Source organism: Schistocerca americana, chromosome 1, assembly GCF_021461395.2.
Source record: "Schistocerca americana isolate TAMUIC-IGC-003095 chromosome 1, iqSchAmer2.1, whole genome shotgun sequence".
In the NCBI taxonomy this organism is placed as follows: domain Eukaryota; kingdom Metazoa; phylum Arthropoda; class Insecta; order Orthoptera; family Acrididae; genus Schistocerca; species Schistocerca americana.
In genome coordinates this window covers 219,532,413-219,556,608 of record NC_060119.1, presented here as the reverse complement: position 1 = coordinate 219,556,608, position 24,196 = coordinate 219,532,413, and the positions used below count along the sequence as shown (strand labels likewise).

General features: G+C 42.4%; 1 protein-coding gene across 1 annotated transcript in view; it reads left to right on the top strand.

Annotated features, from left to right (window-relative positions):
• LOC124620651 overlaps nucleotides 1-24,196 on the top strand; it is a 383,337-nt gene that overhangs the window by 298,996 nt on the left and 60,145 nt on the right. The window contains exons 22-23 of the mRNA XM_047147087.1: nucleotides 12,510-12,664; nucleotides 21,845-21,973. Of these exons, the coding sequence (XP_047003043.1) occupies nucleotides 12,510-12,664; nucleotides 21,845-21,973 (284 nt within the window). The remainder of the gene's footprint in view (nucleotides 1-12,509; nucleotides 12,665-21,844; nucleotides 21,974-24,196) is intronic.

The following is a 24,196-nucleotide window of genomic DNA, read 5'->3' as shown; positions in this document are numbered from 1 at the left end:
CAACGTTATTTTTATTAAAAGTTATGGCTCAATATTTGTTACTTAATATTTGCATTTAATGATACATACAGAGTTTAAAAAGGAAAAGAATGTCACTACCGACATAAATCGAACCAACGGCTTTGCAATTATCAGACCTTTAGTTTAGCGTTCAGCTTCCTGCAGTTCCATTAATAACCATGAATTATCTTTTATTTATCAGTGCTCGGAAATCTTCTAATCTTCAAAAGCGACTGTTTCGTCTCTCTCTCTCTCTCTCTTTTAAATTGCGTCGCATTGCTTTAGGAAATTGACTTCGAATTCTCTAAGTATGAACAAAATCGAAGAGATCTCCTTATTAGCCTTCCTTATACCTGACCAAAAGAAGAATGTCGTTTGTTCCTCTTGCATTTTAACTACTATTAAGAAATGTTATTTCCCTTTCTCCTGGCCTTCTTCGACGTAGAAGCTGAACACTTGTGGCGAAAAGTTGAAATCTTGCCTAACGCTCTACTCAACACGATCTTGTCTCCCGTGAGCATCCATTTCAATGTCCCACATGCATATTGTAGACATCGTACATAATTCGCCTGCCTCGTAATTCTATCTTCTAATAATTATTAACTTCTTATTTCAAGTTACATTGCCGAAGGACTTGTCTAAGAAAGCAGACAAATATTTTAATGAGGTGTTGAAATATGATAAAATTTCATGCAGTTGCGTGTCGTTCTACCGGAAAATGTTACAAACGCCTCGACGTGCCTGCTAACTGGTGTGAACAGTGAAAAGGAGTATCTGAGGTGAAAGGCTGATATTTTTGGATTTACTGACAGATTTTAGTGACATCTTTGACGGTGATGAACATCGCGGTGATTTTATTTGTCACTTATTTAACTTTATGATGTCCAGTACTTTAGCAGACTGTTTTACGATATTATTAAACGGTAACAAATTTTAAGGCTGTAATTTAAATAAAGGAAGGAAAGGAATGCAAAAGAAGAATGGGTAGCTGTGAGAGATGAAGTAGTGAAGGCAGCAGAGGATCTAGTAGGTAAAAAGACGAGGGCTAGTAGAAATCCTTGGGGAACACGAGGAATATTGAATTTAATCGATGTAAGGAGAAAATATAAAAATGCAACAAATGAGACAGGTGAAAGAGAATACAAACGTCTAAAAAATAAGATCGACATGCAGTGCAAAATGGCTAAGCAGGAATGCCTAAAGGACAAATGTAAGGATGTAGAAGCCTGTATCACCAGTGGTAAGATAGATTCTGCGTACAGGAAAAATAAAAAGAGACCTTTGGAGAAAAGAGAACCACCTGTAAGAACATCAAGAGCTCAGATGGAAAACCAGTCCTAAGCAGACAAGGAAAAGCAGAAAGGTGGAAGGAGTATATAGAGGGTATATACAAGGAAGAGGACGTACATGAAGATGAGAAAGGAGAAATGATACTGCGTGAAGAATTTGACAAAGCACTGAAAGACTTAAATCGAAACAAGCACCCAGGACTAGACAACATCCCGTTAGACCTACTGATAGCCTTGGGAGAGCCAACCATGACAAAACTCTTCCATCTACTGAGCAAGATGCATGAGACGGGCGAAACACTCACAGGCTTCAAGAAGAATATAATAATTTCAATTCCAAAGAAAGCAGGCGCTGACAGGTCTGAAAATTACGGAACTAATAGTTTAATAAGACAGTTGCAAAATACTTACACGAATCCCTTACAGAAGAATGGAAAAACTGGTAACAGCTGACTTCGAGAGCAATACTGACCCTAAGACTTCTCATAGAAGATAGGTTAGGGAAAGGCAAACCTACGTTTAGAGCATTTGGAGACTTAGAGAAAGCTTTGGAATACTCTCTTTCAAATTCTGATGTTGGCAGGGGTAAAATGCACGGTGCGAAAGGCTGTTTACAATTTATACAGAAACCAGACGGCAGTTATAAGAGTCAACGGGTACGAAAGGGAAGCAGTGGATGAGAAGGGAGTGAGACAGGGCTGTAGCATATTCCCGATGTTATCTAATCTGTATATTGAGCAAGCAGGAAAGGAAACAAAAGAAAAATTTGGAGAAGGAATTGAAGTCCAGGGAGAAAAAGTAAAAACTTTGTAGTTCGCCGATTACATTGTAATTCTGTCAGAGACAGGGAAGGACTCGGGAGAAAGAATTTCAAGACTGGTGGATATAAGATGAACATCAACAGAAGCAAAACAGGGATAATGGAATGTAGTCGAATTAAATCAGGCGATGCTGAGGGAATTACATTAGAAAGTGAGACCCTTAAAGTAGTTCATCAGTTTTGCTATTAGGGGAGCGAAGTAACTGATGAAGGTCGATGTAGGGAGAATGTAAAATGTGGACTGGAAGTGGCAAGAAATGTAAATAGGAATCTTCTCAGCGTTCCTGATGTCCCCTAAACTGTAAGCTTGTTCCTTTCTTAGTGTTATAACGTGTCGCTGATATTCAACGAACTTCTCCACATACGATAAGGGAAGACGCTGAGGTCGCAGCCCATTGCGGCACATCGTCCTTGTACATCACCTAAAGCTGGCTTCAAATTTGGCCACCGTTTTCCTGTGCCGATTCAAATACTTAATTTAGTATAATATCGCGGGAAACTGCCATACCTTCTTTACGTTTCTGGCACCAAAATGCCACTAACCCTATTTCAATATTTTCGAAACGTCCGCTCCATAGACTATTGAAAGCTTTCCTGTTCGATTTTGCTTTTATAAGATTCCTTTGTCCTTTCGCCACTTCCGGATGTTGCTTCTGTGACTCCATAATTCCTCGGAGCACACCGAACAATCACTGTTTTGAAATGTGTGTCGTAATAGCGCCTGCATCCTGTCGAAAATTCGAGAACGTTGTCCCACACAACGATTCATCGCACACGTTACTGCGCAGTTTACACGTGGGATCTCCAAAGATAAACAACTGACAAAAAATTTCACACACCGAGCACTTCCCGCTATCGTAAAAAAAGTGCTCAAAGCGCATTCGTACGTTCAAGTTTAAAGCGGTAAGCAAAGAAGAGAGTAGAGTTTAAGCTTAATACTAGCTCGAGGCTATATTCGGTCACGAAAAGAAACACTCCATGTCAGATGCCTCAAGTGCAAGACGATCCCGGGTAAAATCCTCGTTTTGGTCTCGGATATGTAAGGTATATTGTTCTTCTGTGTATATAATTTCAAACAAAAATCGTATACTCAGCTGTGCGAAATTATGTCACTGAAGCTATTACCCCCACGGAGCCAGCCGCTGGAAAGGTCTTTCTCGTACCCAGAACGCCAATGATCGCAACCGATTTACCCATTCGATTTAAGCGAATCGGGGTTTCGTTTGCATTAACGATGAAGAAGGTTCAAGGTCGGGCACTGAACTACGTTTGTCGGGAGGCTATATGCGAACGCCTCCGCGACAAGGTGAAGAGCACTTGAGAAGAACACACTCATCTGTTCCCAGAGCGTTATGTAACTACCTCTAGACTACTACGATTACCAGGCAATCTTCTAATAGAGATTTTTTCAATTACTTTTTTCTCTATCTCAACTAATAACGTAATCAGAAGCCAACTCAATTAGATGGAACGTGTGAAAATAAGATATGTTTATCGTGCTATCAACAAAACATTGGAGTGTTCTTTTATCTCCAATTACTTTCAGTGGCACAATTGCCGGCCTCAGTGGTGCAACAACTCCTTGTCACTGTCAGACTCTGAACTGCTTCGATGTATTCCTTCAATCCGACCTGGTACGGACCTCAAACACCGGAGCAGTATTCAAGAATTGGTCGCACCAGCGTCCTCTATGCGGTCTCCTTTACAGATGAACCACACTTTCCTGTAATTCTCCCAATACACTGAAGTCAACCATTCTCCTTCGCTACAACAGTACTCATATGCTCTTCGCAAAAACTGACCTACCCTCGTGACAAAATACCAGATACTTTTTTGATTACTTAATGAATGTGTGAAGCAACTCCTCGTTCAACGGACAGTCAAAGTCAGTGATTATCGTCGGACACAGTATCCTTATAACCAATTTAAAATTTATGCGTTAATGCATAAGATAAGCAGAACCAGTCACGGTTTTTCGACTTCTAACTTCAGCTTCTAGGTATTCTAGTCGTTTGGCAAATTTCAAAATACAAAGAATTATTCTAAGTAAAAAATGATTTTTTCATCGTATCTTGATACATATTGTGGAAATCCTGACAACTAGATACGCGTCACACTATTATTATGTGCTACCACTTAGAGCAGTTATAGTATCATTTGCTAATAATTGGTAACAATCTGTCGTGATAGTGAATAAACGGAACAGCCTGTATCTCTGATTTCATAATTCCGAAGGCTGTTTGTTGTATTTGGCGTATCTGTGGATTATAACATAGATGCAACTAAGAAATACTTTCTTGCCGACGGTACATTAAAGATATACACTCCTGGAAATGGAAAAAAGAACACATTGACACCGGTGTGTCAGACCCACCATACTTGCTCCGGACACTGCGAGAGGGCTGTACAAGCAATGATCACATGCACGGCACAGCGGACACACCAGGAACCGCGGTGTTGGCCGTCGAATGGCGCTACCTGCGCAGCATTTGTGCACCGCCGCCGTCAGTGTCAGCCAGTTTGCCGTGGCATACGGAGCTCCATCGCAGTCTTTAACACTGGTAGCATGCCGCGACAGCGTGGACGTGAACCGTATGTGCAGTTGACAGACTTTGAGCGAGGGCGTATAGTGGGCATGCGGGAGGCCGGGTGGACGTACCGCCGAATTGCTCAACACGTGGGGCGTGAGGTCTCCACAGTACATCGATGTTGTCGCCAGTGGTCGGCGGAAGGTGCACGTGCCCGTCGACCTGGGACCGGACTGCAGCGACGCACGGATGCACGCCAAGACCGTAGGATCCTACGCAGTGCCGTAGGGGACCGCACCGCCACTTCCCAGCAAATTAGGGACACTGTTGCTCCTGGGGTATCAGCGAGGACCATTCGCAACCGTCTCCATGAAGCTGGGCTACGGTCCCGCACACCGTTAGGCCGTCTTCCGCTCACGCCCCAACATCGTGCAGCCCGCCTCCAGTGGTGTCGCGACAGGCGTGAATGGAGAGACGAATGGAGACGTGTCGTCTTCAGCGATGAGAGTCGCTTCTGCCTTGGTGCCAATGATGGTCGTATGCGTGTTTGGCGCCGTGCAGGTGAGCGCCACAATCAGGACTGCATACGACCGAGGCACACAGGGCCAACACCCGGCATCATGGTGTGGGGAGCGATCTCCTACACTGGCCGTACACCACTGGTGATCGTCGAGGGGACACTGAATAGTGCACGGTACATCCAAACCGTCATCGAACCCATCGTTCTACCATTCCTAGACCGGCAAGGGAACTTGCTGTTCCAACAGGACAATGCACGTCCGCATGTATCCCGTGCCACCCAACGTGCTCTAGAAGGTGTAAGTCAACTACCCTGGCCAGCAAGATCTCCGGATCTGTCCCCCATTGAGCATGTTTGGGACTGGATGAAGCGTCGTCTCACGCGGTCTGCACGTCCAGCACGAACGCTGGTCCAACTGAGGCGCCAGGTGGAAATGGCACGACAAGCCGTTCCACAGGACTACATCCAGCATCTCTACGATCGTCTCCATGGGAGAATAGCAGCCTGCATTGCTGCGAAAGGTGGATATACACTGTACTAGTGCCGACACTGTGCATGCTCTGTTGCCTGTGTCTATGTGCCTGTGGTTCTGTCAGTGTGATCATGTGATGTATCTGACCCCAGGAATGTGTCAATAAAGTTTCCCCTTCCTGGGACAATGAATTCACGGTGTTCTTATTTCAATTTCCAGGAGTGTATAAGAAAACTTATTTTTATACGACGTATTAGAGTATTACGTCGCGAAAAGGAGATGTCGGTATACAAAAACGTTTGCTACACAAGACTAAAGTGATATGCAATCCAATAAAATTCTGAGTTAAATCGTTGCTGTAGTAAACCAGCTGCAGTTAAGTGTAGCGCGTCGGATCACCAGGGCACAAAATGAACTGACGTAACGTGACAGTACAATCTCGTAGGGCAATTCACGAACTGAAGGCAATGTTTTAAAACTAAACTTTTTACTGGGAAATTACTACTGCAGACAACATTATTTAAGTAATGAATTTTCAGTGTGCAGCGGAGTGTGGGCTGTTTTAACACTCTCTGTTAGATTAAAGCTGCATGCAGAACCATGACTCGAACCTGGCACCCCCGTCGAGGATCGGAAATTCGTTCTGTAAACGTCCTCTAGATTCCTCAGCAATATTCTTTCTTCCAGCAATGCTACGAGGGTTGTACGGAAAGTAAGGAACGATCGGTCGTGAAATGGTAACCACAGTCAAAATCAAAAGTGTTTTCTTTGTGCATTTAGCTACACCTTCCAGATACTTCTCTACATCGTGACAAGTAAAAACACCTACAGCCGTTCTTATGATTTTATTTTATTTTGTCGCTACCAGTTTCAACGCTTCAGTGCGTCATCTTCATGCTGTTTTTGATGCGGTACAGATTGATATTATCCCCATGCGTAACACATCATTTGCCAGATTTACTGGATAATGTGTCAGCACTCCAACCACCAACTGCCAACTGAGTCTGGGTTTTGCAGAGTCTGTGACTGATGATGGAACATATCGAGTCATAGTTTCCTTCGTTATCAGTTGGCGTCCTACCAAGTATCTTTGCTACGCTTACTCTACAGTAGCTCCAATAGAAGGCAGCTATCATGTAAATTAGACTATCTCATTTCTTTTCTGTTTTAGAACTTTTTAATCTGTGAATCTTTTACATAATATTTAAAACATCCTTGACTGTTAAGTCTATGACAAAACTTATAATAATTATATATTTTTATTAATGGAGTTCGCTGAATGTAGTCATGTCTCACAACAAGTGGCTAATAGTGACGTTTGCTGGAGGCGGTTGGCGGAGCTTTCGCTGTAAAACCACTAACGACTGTGCCTTGTTCAGCAGAGTCCTTCACTCCTCTACGAAGTGGATTGCTCCATGCCACCGTCTCCTGCTGTCACCATGGGTATATGAGCCATGTTTTTTATCATTTTATCCTTATGATTGTTTTCAAGTCCCCTGATCTCTAAGAAAGTGCATTACTATTTTTCACACAGTAAAATCACCTGATGATTATCCTGTAAGACTTGAAAACCAGTCATCAAACTAAATAAATAACTTACACCTGATAAAGACTGCTTTCACTGAAATAATTTTACTGTAGTTTTATTGAACGCTGTTTTTTCAACGAGTACTGTTAAAAAATCTAAGTAACGTATGGAACTCAGTAAATATCTAGTAATAATAATACTAAGGTTAACGGTCATGTCATGTCTTACGGAAGTACAAATTAAAAAGACTTTTTGTAAGTATGTAATGGCTATTTCGTCACAGTGTAGATTCGATGTCTGCTTATGAAAGGAAAGCGTGTTATGTGGAGCACTGTCCTGTCCCTTTCTTAAAGTTTCAAAAGAAGCAGACGCAGATAGCTGACATCTATCCTTAACAACTTCAGCAGTATCAAAAGTAGGAATAGCATTCGCATTTCCGATAGGTGTTGCAAGGAGCATCCCGTTTGTTGCTTTGAACATTGAGATATAGCGCGAAGATCGATAGTAGGCGCTGGATCAAGCGCACCTACCAGGAGAGAGGCCAGAGACACACTGACAAGCAACAAGCCGCCAACGCCCTCTCGACAGCAAGTACTTAGGCCGCCACTGCCGACCGGAGGACCTCACTAACTCACTCAGGTTATGACAGTACATTGCGACCAGATTAGTGTTGATAGTGGGCATAGTACTTTACCAATAGCGAGGCTGAATGTACTAGCAAGATTACCGATATTGTCTGCAAGAGCACTATTACTGATGAGTTTCTACCAGAACACATGGACACTATTAAAGTTAAGTAGCAGCATCTGTTCCTGTAAATAAAGAACTGTGTTAATCCACGTTGGCATTTGAGTTGTAAAAAGAGGATACCAGCTACCCATAACAACATCCTCTCCCTTGCTTCCTTGGTACAACAACAATACCACAAACTCTGGAAAAATAATCCCCTATTAAGTCCTGATTAACCGAGTAGTCAGTATGTAACATACTCTCGCGTTTTTTGTGTCTCTAAAGAGACCAACGATTGATTTCATTGAGGTTAAAATACTTTGCTGAAATACTTGGAGGTTTCCTCTTCTTCGTACAATAATAACCAAATGGCCTTCCAAAATATTGAGGCTGTATCAGCTGTTCAGGGAAATCACCTCATATTTGATGTACCTTTTATTTAGTACGTAACATTCATTAGATCAGTTAAATAACCTCTTCTGTGTCTTCAGCACGTATCTCACGGCTTGTGCAGAGTAGTGTGACAGTAACTGTGCAGCCATCCTCACACTTTGGTGTGCACACTAAGGTGAACCTCCGAAACAAGAAACACAATTCCCAAATAGTGCCCTTCTGATGCCCAAAAGATCTTGTATTAATTTCACTGTCATGGTCGTGACATCTGGCAAAACGAGTATATGATTTATTGTCAATAGTAATAACTGATGTATTACAGAAGACGCGTAGAATGGTTCAAATGGCTCTGAGCACTATGGGACTTAACTTCTGAGGTCATCAGACCCCTAGAACTTAGAACTACTTAAACCTAACTAACCTAAGGACATCACACACATCCATGCCCGAGGCAGGATTCGAACCTGCGATCGTAGCGGTCGCGCGGTCCAGGCTGTAGCGCCTACAACCGCTCGGCCACTCTGGCCGGCAGACGCGTAGCTCTGCATCTTCTAAAGAATACATTGTATTTGTTTATAGCCCAAGCTGCTTTCATACTTTCGAATGTTGGACTCCCATGTCGCATGCAACATATACAATGCGTATCCCAGCTTCGTCCAGTTCTTTTGTTAATTTTTCTGAGTGCTCACTAGTGCTTGGGACGGCGAACGTATAATATACTGATTGCTTCCCTGGCGCAAGTAAGTGCTGACCGATGTTAATTTATGAGCACATACAGAACCTCTTCGAATGGTTGAAACACTTCTCCTCCAGTTCTCATTAAGCCACCTCGTTCATGTCTTGAATATGGGACGGCAGGATAACAGATACATCTGCCTCCTCAGATAATCACATGTTTAGGGAGAAACCAAAGTAGATTACGAAAAACGTCTTTTCAGTCAGTCTTGCGTCAAACTAGGCGCCAGCTCAACCGGTAAGTCATACTGTAGTAATGCCATAAACAGAACCGAAGGTAAATGTATTCTGAACATTGTTTCAACTGTCCAGCATATCCCAGGAAAGACGTGGCCCTCAGAACACTTACAGTTCACATGGGTGGTCCTACAAGAAATTGTCAGCCTGGTGCAGAGGAAATCGCGGATAGGACTGACATCTCTAACCTGCTGGCTGAGTTCATTAGTAGAGGCCGAGCATATTTTCGCAAATATCGTTTGAAGTAACGTCACAGCTTCTTATTAACGTCTGTAAACTATCTAACGTGGAAAGGTACTTTTCTTTCAATCCCAGTACGTTAGGGAGCAGGGCGCGGTGTTGGAAGAAACACTGCACAGGCTCGAAGTGGCAAGAGAGAATCCCAACTGGGAAACTTTGGGAGGGAGTTTTCAGTCCCAGCATTCGCCTTATGACCAAGGGAAACCTTCCGAAAAACTTGGTCAGACAGAGGGAGTGGAAATACTGTCAGTATTTGTTGCGTATGTGCACTTCATCAGTTGTATATTATTAAAATGGTATTCACGTAGAGGTGATAATTGTAAATAACGGTAACATACGAAACAGTGAGAGACGTTAAATCTGGCTGTGTCACTTTCTGCTACTTTGAGCAGCCTGAATCTGTTGTTAACCCTGCTACTATATAGCGCTTCCAGCGTTGTTAATGTTAGAAGAACTGTTGTTTTACAGTGTACCACCCTTTGTTTTACAATGTACCAGAGCTAAAATATACAACTGCTTACGATCAGTACACAAAATATACGGAATGACAACACCACGGGCCACTGCTTAGCGCAATGAAAAATTGAAATCTGTGGCATTCCTACCTTCCTGGTCAGAGGACGCTGACCATTTACAGTGTGTTAAAAAGGAGTCGCCTGCCTCTTACATCTCTACCTTGTATCTTGAACGCAGGAGGAACTGACTTTTGTTAAAAAAAAATGGCTCTGAGCACTATGGGACTTAACTTCTAAGGTCATCAGTCCCCTAGATCTTAGAACTACTTAAACCTGACTAACCTAAGGACATCACACTCTTCCATGCCCGAGGCAGGATTAGAACCTGCGACCGTAGTTGTCGCGCGGTTCCAGACTGTAGCGCCTAGAACCGCTCGGCCACCCCGGCCGGCGACTGACTTTTGTATTCCATTCAGTGAGATAAAGTTTCATAAACGCATTTTTCTAATCTTCCTAAGTACTGTGTGTGGTATTATGAATGAAAACATACACTACACCCTCAGACTTCCTGTCACATCAGCTCAGGGTAAAACCTTAAGCAGTCGACGATTACCTACACAGTTTTCGTCAGGAGCAACTGACTGTCAAAATCGCTGCTGTGGTGGCCTTAAATAGCCCAAGGACGGCTTCTCATTGGTCGGTAATTACGACATGCTGTCGCAGGTGGTACCAACGTCTGCGCTGGTAGCACTGCCTCTTATGCCGTTGCTATATAAGGCCAAGGCCATCATTGCAGCAGTTCGGACACTCAGTTGCTCTCCTATTTTGGCTCGGACATGAAATAATTAAAACCCGAATTTTCTTTCTTACTGAGGAAAAAACCTCCCTAAAAACCTCAGTAATGTTAAATCGTATACTGTGTATTCTTTATTATTCGTCATGCTCATTTTGATTTTTTATATGCTGCAGTATATTTTCCACATGTAAACTCGTTAGCAATTGTGAATTGGATATACTGTTTGTATCGCTCTAGAGACAGCGCTTGGAGGATATGGGTATTTGTACCTTGGAAAGTTTAGATGTACTAGTGGTTATTTGAGGAGTTCTGTTGTTTTCGCTTCTGTAGCAATTCTTGATAGTCCATAGTTTTTTCGAAGCTTGGAGTAAAGTTTTCCCGATTTTGTCGAAGTATTTACCTCAAACGTTTCCAAAAGTTGCCTTGTGATGTGTATTGAATCTTTATATGGTCTGTAGGTGAAGTTTAGAAGTGTTTAGGCAAGATTTTTTACGATCAATAGATGTGTTGGTCTACCATTTTTTGCAGTATTTCATGATCTTTGCAATATGTGTAGCACTGTGTTCTGGGTCTGTAGCTGTAAATGTAGATGTTTATGATCTTTAAATGGGTTGATCTGTGCAGTGTAATTAAGCAATTAGAGCATCTAGTTGCTGGTCCTCCAGGAGGGTAATAGTTGCACCTTCCGAAAATGATGAAATGAAGAGAGTAGCCCACATACTTCCACTCAAAAAGATATGTAAACTGAATTTTCATAAATAAAGAATATTATATTATTATTACTATTACATCCTCTGTAATGTAAGTGACATTTAGGTTTAACACGAAAATTTTAATTTACCTCGAAAATTTGAATTTCCCGCCAATGGGGGGAGGAGTGTGAGAGGGGTGAGGAGGGGGCGGGGTATTTCCCAGGGAGGGCGGTGGGTTTTCCGAGGGGTGGGGGAGGAGGGAAAGGGGGAATTAATTTGTCAATTTAATTACTTAGCTAATTAATTTGATGTCAAATTGTCCCAGAACTTTCTTTGTCCTCCGCGTAGGTTCAAGTAGTGCTACTTCCGCGTCAATAAAAGAATACACGGTCGAAGTATGTATTAGTAACCTGGTTTTGTATCGCTACTCAAATGCATAGAAAGTAGAGGAGGCCTTTATCCAAACAGGATTTGTCAAGTAGTTGATGACAATGTTTATTTTTCTGAAAGTTCATGCTATGAAAATCACACTTAAACAAAACTGAAGTAAAGAGAGTTTTTTTAAATTCCATTCTTTCCAACTATGTATGTATGTTCTCTGAGATGTACGTCAGAAAAGAGATAAAACATTCAATTCGAGCCAAATTTAGACACTGACTTCTTTACTTCATTTCTAGCACTAGAGTTCCATTTTCAAACCATTGACTATGTTAAATAGCTACATGTCACTCTACTGTTATGGTGCCACTATTATTAGATCGCCGAATAATCATAGAAATGATGTTTTTGAGCAAAAGTACTTAATCATTTCCACGAAAAATAAGTAACGGCAAACAGTTTTCAGGATATACTCAATGAAGTATTTTCACTTATGAAATAGTTTAAAGTCATTTTCTCTGCAGTTAGATTTGCGTTCTAGTTTAGATTCTATGGTGTACTTTTTCTCTAGGTTATGTTTCTTTCATGACGTATGGATTATTTTACTACTTTTTTTTGGCGCAAGTCGTATTTCTGCCAGTTGACTCTAGCATTCACGTTGGTGAAGGCAATCTTGACAGTTTTCTTGTTATTTCAGGCATCAGAGTACTCCTCGACTACGTGCCCAACCATACTAGCGATGAGCACGAATGGTTTATCGCTTCCAGCGACCCTACGCACGAAAATTACACGAGGTATAAGGACTACTACGTATGGGTGGACGAGACTGAAGATTCGCTGCCAAATAACTGGGTGAGCTGTACTCGTGTGTTCAGAACAGTGATTAGCAGCTGGTGTGTATACGTAATAACACAGCTATACCTACGAAAGATCTCACTAAAGAAGTTGTAACACGGGGTAATTCAAAAAGATTTATCTCATTTCAACAGTAGTATTAATTGTAATGAAAGTCGAGGTTCGGGTCTAACTTGTAAATTAGCGTAATATAGCTCAAAGACACAGATTTAGTTGCAGGTATCACTTTTAAATCGCCGAGTTTCAAGAGAAACAGGTTCAGCTCTTCGGGAGAACTATACAGAGAAATTCACAGCTTCAAAAATGTTTGCTGCACTACCTGAGAATTCCTAACAAACAGAGACATTGTTGGACAGGAATAATAACAAGCAATTATGGACGATATGGAACACATTACATACGTAATAGAAGCGAAGTGGTATATTTATAACGAAAATTAGTACGTGTTTCATCACATGGAAAAGCAGGATAACAGGCATAAATAACGTTCATTTTTGACACTAATTATATTCTCAATATAAAGGTCGATATTGGACTTTCAGTATGGAACATGTCCTCATCGGGCACGAATGCAAATTTTGCACCTGTTATTCATGCTGGGTACCAAATTATTGAGGGTTTCTCGGGAAATATTGTTCCACTTCTATCTCAAAGCAATTTTCAGTTCTTGCACGGTTCTGGGGGAGGGGGGGGGGGGGCGCGGTGTGCCTTTGTTGAGAATTACGTCTGCCTAGAGCATCCCAGGCATGCACTGTAGGGTTTAGGTTCGGGGAATGCGTAGTCCATTCCATATGTCCAGTATCTTCTCTTCCAGTGTGTCCGATTCCTCAGCAGTCTTGTGTGGCGGGCATTGTTGTACATAAACAGAAAATGGGGACCTCCCGCACTCCTAAACAGACGGTCATGATCTAGAATAATCTCCCTGCAAATACCGCTGTGTAGTAGCAGTACCTCTCGCAAAGATAGGCAGCGTGTTTGATCATTCTGCATAACTCCTCCCCATACCGTAACGCCTAGGTCATGCAGATGACATTCATGAAGATTCTGGGGTGTGTAACGTGTTGTCCCCTGCCTCCACATTAACTGGTGGCCAGAGTCTCTTGCGACAGTGAAGTGGGATTCGTTGGAGAACATCACTCTGGTCCATTGTTGCTGAACCTAACCAACATGCTCCTTGCACCAAGGAAATCTTTCCCGACAGTGACGTAGTTGAACGAATTTAAGGCTTCCGAGCACCAAGACCATGCTGATTTAATCGAAATGAATTGGTTCGGGCAGAGAGACGGGTACCGGTAGCGGTTGCAAGGTCTGCAGCGATCTGCTTGGCAGTGAGATGTGTGTTCCTTTTCGCTACTTGGCCTTGCAGTGCGATGGTCCCTCTACGACCACCAGCATGCTTTGGCATAACGTTTCCGCCCTCAGCGTTTTTAGTCTAGATGACACATTTAGACACACCCATTTCTGTGGCCACAGTAGTGACATTATGTCTTGCTTCAAGCCGTCCAAGTGCTCGTCAATGATAGTGTATACTCAAATGATACCAGAGTGAAATTTTCGCTCTGCAGTGGAGAGTGCGCTGATATAAAACTTACAGGCAGATTAAAGCTGTGTGCCGGGCCGAAACTCGAACTCAGGACCTTTGCTTTTCGCAGGCAAGTGTTCTACCAACTGAGCTACCCATGCACGACTCACGACCCGCCGTCTCAGCTTTACTTAAGGGAAGGTAGAACGGAAATTTTTTCACATTTTCGGATTGTTATCTCATTATAAAATTTGCAATTTTCCGAATAAAATGAGGTACATATCACTTATAAACTCACATGGAAAGTATTTTATTTTATTTTTTTAAATTAATCTACACTGGTTGAAATTGTGAAAATTTTGCTTGCATTACTTCAAGATCTAATAAAATCGTTAATTTTTTTATATAGAAGTCTGTGGATCGCTGTGTTATGAAGGTCATGTTCAGAAGAGGATGGACACCAGGTTGAGGAAGTAGAAACAAAGTTTGAGAGACAAGAAACTTTCTGATTGTAAAACCATAAGAGCCAGGCTGTAAGACAAAATGATTGATGAACTACAGCAGTATTATGGGACGTCCATTAGAGATAGTACTGAGGATTTGTTGAAAATGAAGCAGGCAGTATGGGCTACCTTCTTCCACAGACTGTCAACTGATGAAAAATCAGTACACCACCCTTGCCCCCCCCAGACCTGATTCATGGTGCCATTACCGCAATGCCCACTACTCAAACAGTTCATACGGCCATAAACATTCCATCCCAGCAGCAGTCATGGATATCATAAAACCTGTTTACAGAGACCTGGCAAATCCTGAGTTACTGAAGAAGTGTGTGCATGGTCAGACTCAAAATCCCAATGATTCGTTCAATAATCTTATATGGACTCGCTTACCAAAAAATGTTTTTGTTGGAATGAAGACACTAAAGTGGGGGTTCAGTGATGCTGTTATTGCTTTTAATGATGCAAACTTTGGTAGGGTGAAAGTGCTACAGCATGTGGGAATTAATCCTGGAGCAAACTGCATCAGAGAACTTGAACGGATGGACAAGGTTCGCACTGATAGAGTATGCAGCACAGTTGGCCACTAAGGAGTCCAGAAAGAAGAAAATACTTGGAAAAAGATCAAGAGGATGATATACAGCATGGTGTAAGGTGCTTCTGAGTGACTAAAACTAAAAAATTAAGCATATATTATGTACGTTACAGTCTTTTGAAACTTTAGAAGCCGTTCTTGAAATTTTGCATTTTCCCTAAATCTTCACTTCGAGTAGAGTATTCAGATTTTCAGGTGTTAATAACATACATATCCTGAGTCTACTGAACTAAAAGAACAACATAATGTTATCTGTAATTAAAATTATCTAGGATAAAGTACAAAAACGTACACAAAATTTTAACCATTGAATTGAAAAAATGTATTCCCGAAATCAGTGGTTGAAATGCAATTATTGTAGTTCAGTAGACTCAGAACATACAGTCTAAAATCCTGTAAAAGTTTCATGTCAATGGCTACAGTGGTTCCTGAAATACAGGGAAGACAAGTCACTAAATTTAATATTGTCGTGATAGAGCGTTGCAACTCCCCTTAAGGCTGTGAGGAAGGTTTGTCAGACCTGTCTGGGTAGCTCTTCTGTTTACTGTGTTAGCTTTCTCACTAATCATTGGTCTTCCTGACCAGCTTACCTACAACGACAGATACCGCTCCACTTTGCGGCGCAGCTCTTCTAAACGTTGCGTGTGAAGCCGCACGAAACAACACTCCCCATAATTCACATTAATGTTGAAGCTGGATCTCACCATATTAATTTTCAAGTGGTGGCTAAGATGCTGCAAAGCCATTCTCTGGTTAAGTACCAACAGCTTGCATCCGTGTCGAAGTTTGAGATAGCGGGATCAGGGCCTAAATGAAGTCTACCCCATTCATCAAGATGCTGAAATAAGAAGTATGCCTGAGGAGGCGTCTGGTTGAAGAATAACTTTCAGCTGTCTGCCACCTACAAGGAAGATTCGGGTCTAAGCCAATGAGAGTGGATCTCCGTAAGCAAAGCACGGTTTCCCACTCACACTGCTAAATTATTTATGTTACACAGTAGTAGCTGTTTTTCACATTTCGTTGCACATTTTGTCTTGATCTCGTCGGCGGTTTCTCACACTCTTCAAAGGAGCCCTAAACTTTCCTGTTCCCTATTCCATTCTCAGGTGTTATCTTTCACGGGCTGTGCATTTAGACGAATTCTTTCTGCCATTCTGTCTTTTTTGGGACTCTGCCAAAAACGACACAAAACCTCCTGCCATAAACAGCACATCGAAAACAGTCCCTATAGTCCCGACACAGGCTGGAGATACAATCTGTACTGTGACACTAACATGAGGCTTACCACAAAGCACGGCCCGTCCTGCATTTCTCCCTAGAAGCTGTCCAGCTGCCTGCTGGTGAATTCTGCTGGGTCTGTTCTCACCAGCCGGTTTATGACCCACGGCGGATCCACTCGCTTACAGCTAAGAGAACGGACATCTTGCATCCACATGTGTTATGTCTCATGTGACAATATCATGGTGCCATTTTTCAACAGGACAATGCTCGTTCATACATGGCATTTATCTCTCTACTGTCTACATGATGTTGAAGTACTCTCATGGCCAGTAAGATCAGCAGATCGGTCCCTGATGAAACATCTCTGGAGCTAGCTCGGACAGGAACATCGTCCGTGTGCCAGTATTCAGGATATTACAGACAAGTTAAAACATTTGTGGGCGACATTGTCTCAGGAGGACACAATGGTTTCATGCCACCCTTTACATGTAAATAATGCATGTTCACAGGCCAGAGAGGTGCAACGCGATACTGCTAACTGGACAAATACAGCTGAGTTCACTATAAAAATTTGCGTCGATTTCGTACCGACTGAAATAGTACCACAATCCCTCCTAACCAATGAAGTTTCATTCCATTTCCTCCTCCTCTTCTCGTCGTTTCACAATGTTTTGAGGCAACACCCTGCTCATTTACGTGACAGTCTTGTTTACACTGATCTTTGACTCTGAGCACTATGGGATTTAACATCTGTGGCCATCAGTCCCCTAGAAGCTAGAACTACCTAAACCTAACTAACCTAAGGTCATCACACACATCCATGCCCGAGGCAGGATTCGAACCTGCGACCGTAGCAGTCGCGTGGTTCCGGACTGAGCGCCTAGAACCGCTAGACCACCGCGGCCGGCACACTGATCTTTAGACGCGTGTAAATTGTTATATATGGAGTTTCGTATGAAACTCTTTGTGCTACATATCTGTCTGTTTGTCCTAATGCCAGTTTCTTCCTCTCTCTCTCTACTCCAAACACACACACACACACACACACACACACACAAATATTAATCATAGTATTACACAGTCGGAAATTGTTCTATGAAGTAGAAAAGTCGTAAAGCATGTATGTTTTCAGTTTGTGTTTGTGTTATATTTATTTCATTTTTGTTGTTTCATTTCATTTTTAGATTACTGGATTCGACCTTCTAAGATCTTGCAATCCTTGATGACCGTAGTAACAGCTGGAGTGAAACAGATCCATCAGTGCCGGTGTGGGCAATGCAGTTCATCATTGTAGCAGTGTTCTCCACACCTGCAGAGATGAATCTGCTCCACTCCAGATTCCTGCGGTCATTAAGGAATTTAAGATCTGAAGCAATCTGTTAGAAGATCAAAACAGTCATCTAAAAATAAAAATAAACAACTTAAGTGCGATAAAGATTGTGCATACTGAAATTATTTATTCATTTACGTACTGGCCCTTTACCCACAGCTTCGCCTGCATATGTGTTGAACACTGTGCCGTCACATTAATGTTACCACCTGTTAGAAGCCTGAATAACCACCTTTTTCAGCACTAATTGATGCGAGATGTGCAGGATGAGAGTTAGTGAGGTTCTAGAAAGCGGCTACTTGGATTTGGAGCTATGCTGGCTACACTGCTGTGGCCAGCTGCACTAGGTTTCTCAGCTGAGGATCCACAGCGCTAACAGCACGATAGAGGTGGGCCCACAGATTGTCGATTGGGTTTAATTCTGGAGAGTTTTGTGGCCAGAAGAGTGGGGTAAAATCATCTTGGTGCTCTTTGAACCACGCATGTACACTGTGAGCTGTGTGACAGGTTGCATTTCCTGCTGGTAGGTCCTATTGTGCCAAGGAAAAACAAACCGCATGTAGGGTGGTCGTGGTCCCCGAGGATAGATGCATGCTTGTGTTGATTCATTGCCCTTCCAGAAAGACTAGGTCACGTACGTTGGCCTGGACCCTTCTGATGACTGTTGCTGTGTATATACGTTTAGACGTTTCACGCCATACACGTTAATGGCCATCTGTCAGATGGAGCACAAAACTTGATTTTCCAGAAAAGGCCACCTGTCGCCACTTACTAAAAGTCCAGTTGCGGTACTGGTGTGTAGAGTCCACCCTTTGTTGCTGATGAACAGCGGTCAGCATGGGTGTATGGAAAAGGCACCTGCTGTGGAGATCCATACGCAGCAACATTCACTGAAGAGTCATTGAGGAGACACTGTTGGTATCCACTTGGTCCATCTGAGCAGTAAGTTGCTCAACAGTTGAACTTCTATTATCTCATACACACTTCAACGGCTGTCATTCAATGCTGTCATTTTAAGCCCATGGTGTACCACAGTTGGCTCAGCGCCTGCTTTCACTGGTGCCATTTTGCCATGCACAGTCTATTTTAGCCACAATGGCACACAGAGCCATTTCACAGTACTTCCAACACTGGCCCAACAGCCAACGACAATGTCCTTTTGGCCATCAGATAAATCGTTCTGTTTCTGCACTGTGAGAACGACTGCACATCCCCGTAACACACTTTATATACCCTGCACTGTCCATGCTGCTATTTGCATCTGTGTATAGTTACTGCATGTTGACATCAAATGTAAGTGGTGGTCACATCAATGAGACCAGATCGTATATTGAATACACCTCCTCTCCTCCTCCCAGTCTGTTCGTCCATTTCCTCTGCCCCTTCTGTCTGACCATATCTTCCTTCCCTCCCTTTGACCATATCTTTCTGCCCATTTATCTTGCCATCTCTGCCTCCCCTCTGCTTTTTTCACCTGCCCTTTACCTCTCTACACCCATCTCCTTTATCCACCTCAACCTGTCGCCAGCTATGCTCACTGGTACATGTAGCTCGTGCAATACAGATCAATAAGACACATCAATACTACTCCCACAACACGTGTGTCACGATGGCAGGCTATATGTTGGTGGATAGGAAAGGTTTTCTTGCCCCTGACATGTAGGTTGCCCTGCAAAAGACTGTCCACCAGTTACATCAGACATATCATAGCCTGCTGATGCCACCCACTGATGTTTGTTATAGGTACTACAGAGCTACAAAACTGTAGGTATGCTGTGTGCTACATTTCACCCATTATTCTAAACAGTTCCACTCATTTTCTGAAGACTTACGATCATGCAATTTAGCAGTCCAGTAGAGGTGCGATTGGGGGGGTGGAGTGAGGAGAGGGGCTCCATGGTCGGCAACCAAATGTATATGTGCAACTCTGTTAACGGGGACAGGGCTGTTGTCATCTCCACAGCACGTTCATCATGAAGATGTACAAGAAACACCAAAACTTGATCAACTAAAATGTTGAAATAAACATCCTAGTTCGTGATCACGGTAACCTGAATGAAGAGGTCCAAGTCTTTGTAAGAAAAACACCCATGGAACATCAAAGAGCCACCTCCAGTCGAAACTACACCCTCCGCTTACTGTCAGTTAAACGTCTTATTGGGCAGTCAGTGAAATCGATGTCTTTGGGCAGTCAGTGAAATCGATGTCTTTGCACCATTATAAAAAAGGCCTAACTAGACTCGTTGGACTACATTACCACCTCAAGGAGCCACTGCCCATTTCGGGTGTCGTTTAACCAACTGGAGAAATGTAGCATTATCTACTGCTGTGAGTAAGTCTTCTTGTGAGTGCAAATGTCTATTACATGCAATTTCGTTAACAAAGTTTGCTCGGAAAGTGCTTGAGATGGACCTGTATTCGCTGAGAGGAGTAATTTCTACCGGGCTTGAAACTGATTTCCATAGACAATGCGTGACACTCGTCTCCAGTTCCAATCGATTAGGATTCTTTTCACACCGCAGTGTCTTAGGTGGCGTTACATGGCTACTGCGAGAGCTACATCCTTCCTGTCAACGTTGGACAATCTGCGTCGATACACCAACAAATCGGGTGATTTCGTCCGCTATGTGGTCATGGGCTCCTCTGCACACTACAGCACTTTTTTTTCGGTCTCCATGTCCATCCATCTTATTGTGAGAACCTTACTGCTGTAATTACACCGGCAGTGTAGTGTTGCATGATCTCGCAGCAAGAATTCTACACCAGTGGTCGACAAAATTTTTTCCTCGAGAGCCAATGCTGACACGGGCCACACATGAAGTGATCTCAATCTTAATTGATAAGGTATATAAATTAGTAAATTACGAGAACACAATAGAGAAGCTATGATTAGGGCGCGATACGTTGGCGGTCTACTCCCAAGCACAGACTGTTAAGGTGGCACCATGTGTAACACTTCGTGTTGATTCTTCTCTGTTTCATATTGCTGCCACTGTCAGCGATTCAAATGTTGCGACACTGTAAGAGCCTGACGAGGTGCTGTTGTGTTGTCTGTGTGAGCGGATGATCAACTGATTAATAACACTAATTGTACTTATACTTAAATGAGTTATGCAATATGAGACACGATCAGAAATGTTTACTGATTGTTTTGAACGATAGTTTTCTCCTACTCGTTGTCTTGTATTAAAACAAGTGTAATTTACTTTCATATTCCCTGCAACAAATATGTACGGCATTTGAAGATGAACGCTTCTATAACGCCTATTCACGAATTCATGTCACTTGTTTGAAGAAATTTTTACCATGTCATCTGACTGGTACGAAGCACGCAGGCCCGTGAGTTGTCAGTATTCGAAGTCAAACAATAAAACAACCCCCCCCCACCCCCCACCCCCCCCACACCCTTCCTTTAACCCCGCAGTGTCTGCACCACTTATCCCTCTGGCCATGTGGTAAGCGGCCAACTTTACACAATTCATAGTCGAATTCAGTTGCGTCGATTAAAATTAACCACATCTTAAAATTTTACAGACTCTGTAAATATCTCTGTTTGTTACTGAGCAGGAAAACTTCATCCTTACGAAGCTCTTAACATTAGTTCACATTTTCGGATTAGGCTGTTAGTTGCTAGATGCATATTATTATAAAATGTGGCTGAGAAACGCTAGTCACACAAACACGTGATTCAGGCCACATGCGGCCTGTTGGCCACACATTGACGACCACTGCTCTACACGATCTACTGCACTCCAAAGCGACCTGTCTGATCTTTTAAGGGGGTGGCTAACATTTAGTCCGCTGAAGTTATTAGTTTTTGGGCAGAGACCATTAGGGTAAAAATATAGAAAGTTTGTCGAGATACCAACAAAATTGTTCTCTCCGTGTGCCAAATGTGTATGCAAATGCATGGTTTATTCAGGAGTAAAGATTCAAGCATTTCATATAATTTTTCTGGTGGATGATGATTTCTGTGTTGTATCTTGCCTCACTTGACTCTCTATTGCAGCCCGGTGGTTTCAACGAGCCTTCTGCATGGCAGTGGAAAGAGGCCCGCCAGCAATACTACCTGCACCAATTTCACTACAAGCAACCCGACCTCAACTACAGGAACCCTGTCGTTTTGGAGGAGATGAAGGTGAGAACTTTGTGGCAGTAATCAGTTATTCTTCTTTGTAATGGCAAACAGCACGCTGGGCTTGTTGGTAGTCTCAGTGGTATCGATTTGCCAACAATAATCAAAATCTAAATTCATGGGCATTTTTTAATTCTCGTACTGGAGACAGGCTGACAACGGTAAAAATAAATCTCTTCAGTCAATGAATCACAAAATATAAAATTTTAATACAAAAGGTCTATGACAAGAAGATCGTGATGTGGTGTACATTCTAATTGTTATGAACATATGATGGTGGCTCCCGGTAACTGAGGTATGGATTGGGATGTGAGAAGTATTACGAAAGTTGTTATATGGAAAAAAGACGTGGGATGTCCACGTGGGAATGGACCGATACGTAGGATGTAGATAGGAACGTGCGTGTGTGGGAGGAGGGGGGGGGGGGGGGGGGGAGCAGTTAGTTGAGTAGAGTAGTTTATTGTAGGGGTAGATTGCAGGGATGACGTCATGGTCTGGGAGGGCAAGGCTATTGAAATTACGGTGGGAATGGAGATGGAGCGTTTGGACATAAACGTGGCTTATATTAATAAGGGTTTGATATGTCCAGATGATGATCCTACAATTTAATACTCATAATGAAAAGCGCTTTGCATTTGTTCTACAGTATTAATTTATTTCGTTAACCCGTTTTTGGCTTACAAGGCCGTCATCAGACATTTACCGACTCTTGTCGCCAAAGTAGTTACAATGTTTGTAAACGACATGGAAAAGAAGTTACGCGTGTATATTGAAGCACAGACGCACAGAAAATGATATGTCTGACAGTGTGGTGCCAATGCAATGTAAAAAGTTGAACCATAAATAAAAATAAAGGGAGTAAACAGGAAGAACGTCAACACAGAACTGATGAAGCATGTCCACATAACTGTTTATATTAGTAAACAAAACTAACAAAATAAAATAAAATTAGTAGCTGACAAAGCTACTTTAAGAAGTATTAAACATGGAGTGTGCTACACAAATCAGTGAAAAGAAAGAATAATCAACTGTAACTACAGAATATCTGAAGAACTTCAGCAGTATCAATAAGATGAACAGAAATGAATAAATGCAGGAAATGGGGGACTGTGAGAGAACATACAGTAGATGCCATCTTTGAGAGTGTGGTGGCTCTGCATTTTGAAAAGTAAGAAGTTGAGCAACATACAAAAATAGAGTGTGCAAATAGGAAAAACATTAACACTGTACTCAAAACTGTTCCTATATAACAGTTTGCATTAGATAAATGAACCAAGTAGAATAAAAACAGTAATACAAGAACCAATTAAAAGAATGACTTAACAATTTCAGTAACATAAAAGAACTCAATGAACACAGGAAAATTGATGAATATGAAGGAACAGACAGTTTGGGAAGTAATGAAGAACTGAGAGGATTATGTGAAGTTTAGGAAAGGGGAAGCATTAAGTTGTGTCTAGTCATTTGATATTAGATCTCGGCTGTGAGCTAGATGTTTGTTTATTTCCAGAGCTTCCCGCACATTTAGTTTTTGGCGTTTGTTTGCTAAGTGAAGGACATGTGACCCTGGCTGGTAGCTGTGGCCCTCACTAAGTACATGCTCAGCAAATGTGGAGTCAGAATTCTGCAACCTCTAACTGTGTTCATGTTCAGCCAGATTAGCTGCTATATCTCTGCCTGTGAGATGACCTTTTCAAAATAATCTTGTTGACATAAATAAAAGTAACCGAGGTTGCATTTATATGGTGCGCTAACAGATGGCGTTACTTCAGTACTTGAGCCAAGCTAGTGACAGTATTTTTCAAAATCCGGACGAAATTGGGCATTGTCGGGATGTCTGAACAAGAAGGTCCACAACGGTCACGCATCCTGATGTATCGGGATGGAAGCCCTTGGCGTACCCCATCCGTATCGGAATCAAATTCCCCGTCGCAGTCTCCAATAATAGCTAAATACAGTGTTTCGTAGAACATTATTTGGTACACAGAAAGCGAGGTGCACTGCACTATACCTTAACGATTGCTTTCATGGCAGCTTTGTTGTCTTCATCACGAGAAGACATCCAAGAGCACGTTTCGACATTTTTTTCAATTTATTGGATTCCAGAACGAGCTCATACAGACAACTCAACACTGGAGTTACTTTACTAAAGTTCGTTTTGACCTTGCGGAGTATACATTAGTTTAAGTCGTACCCTGGTGCGAAGTTGCACAAGCTTAACAAAGG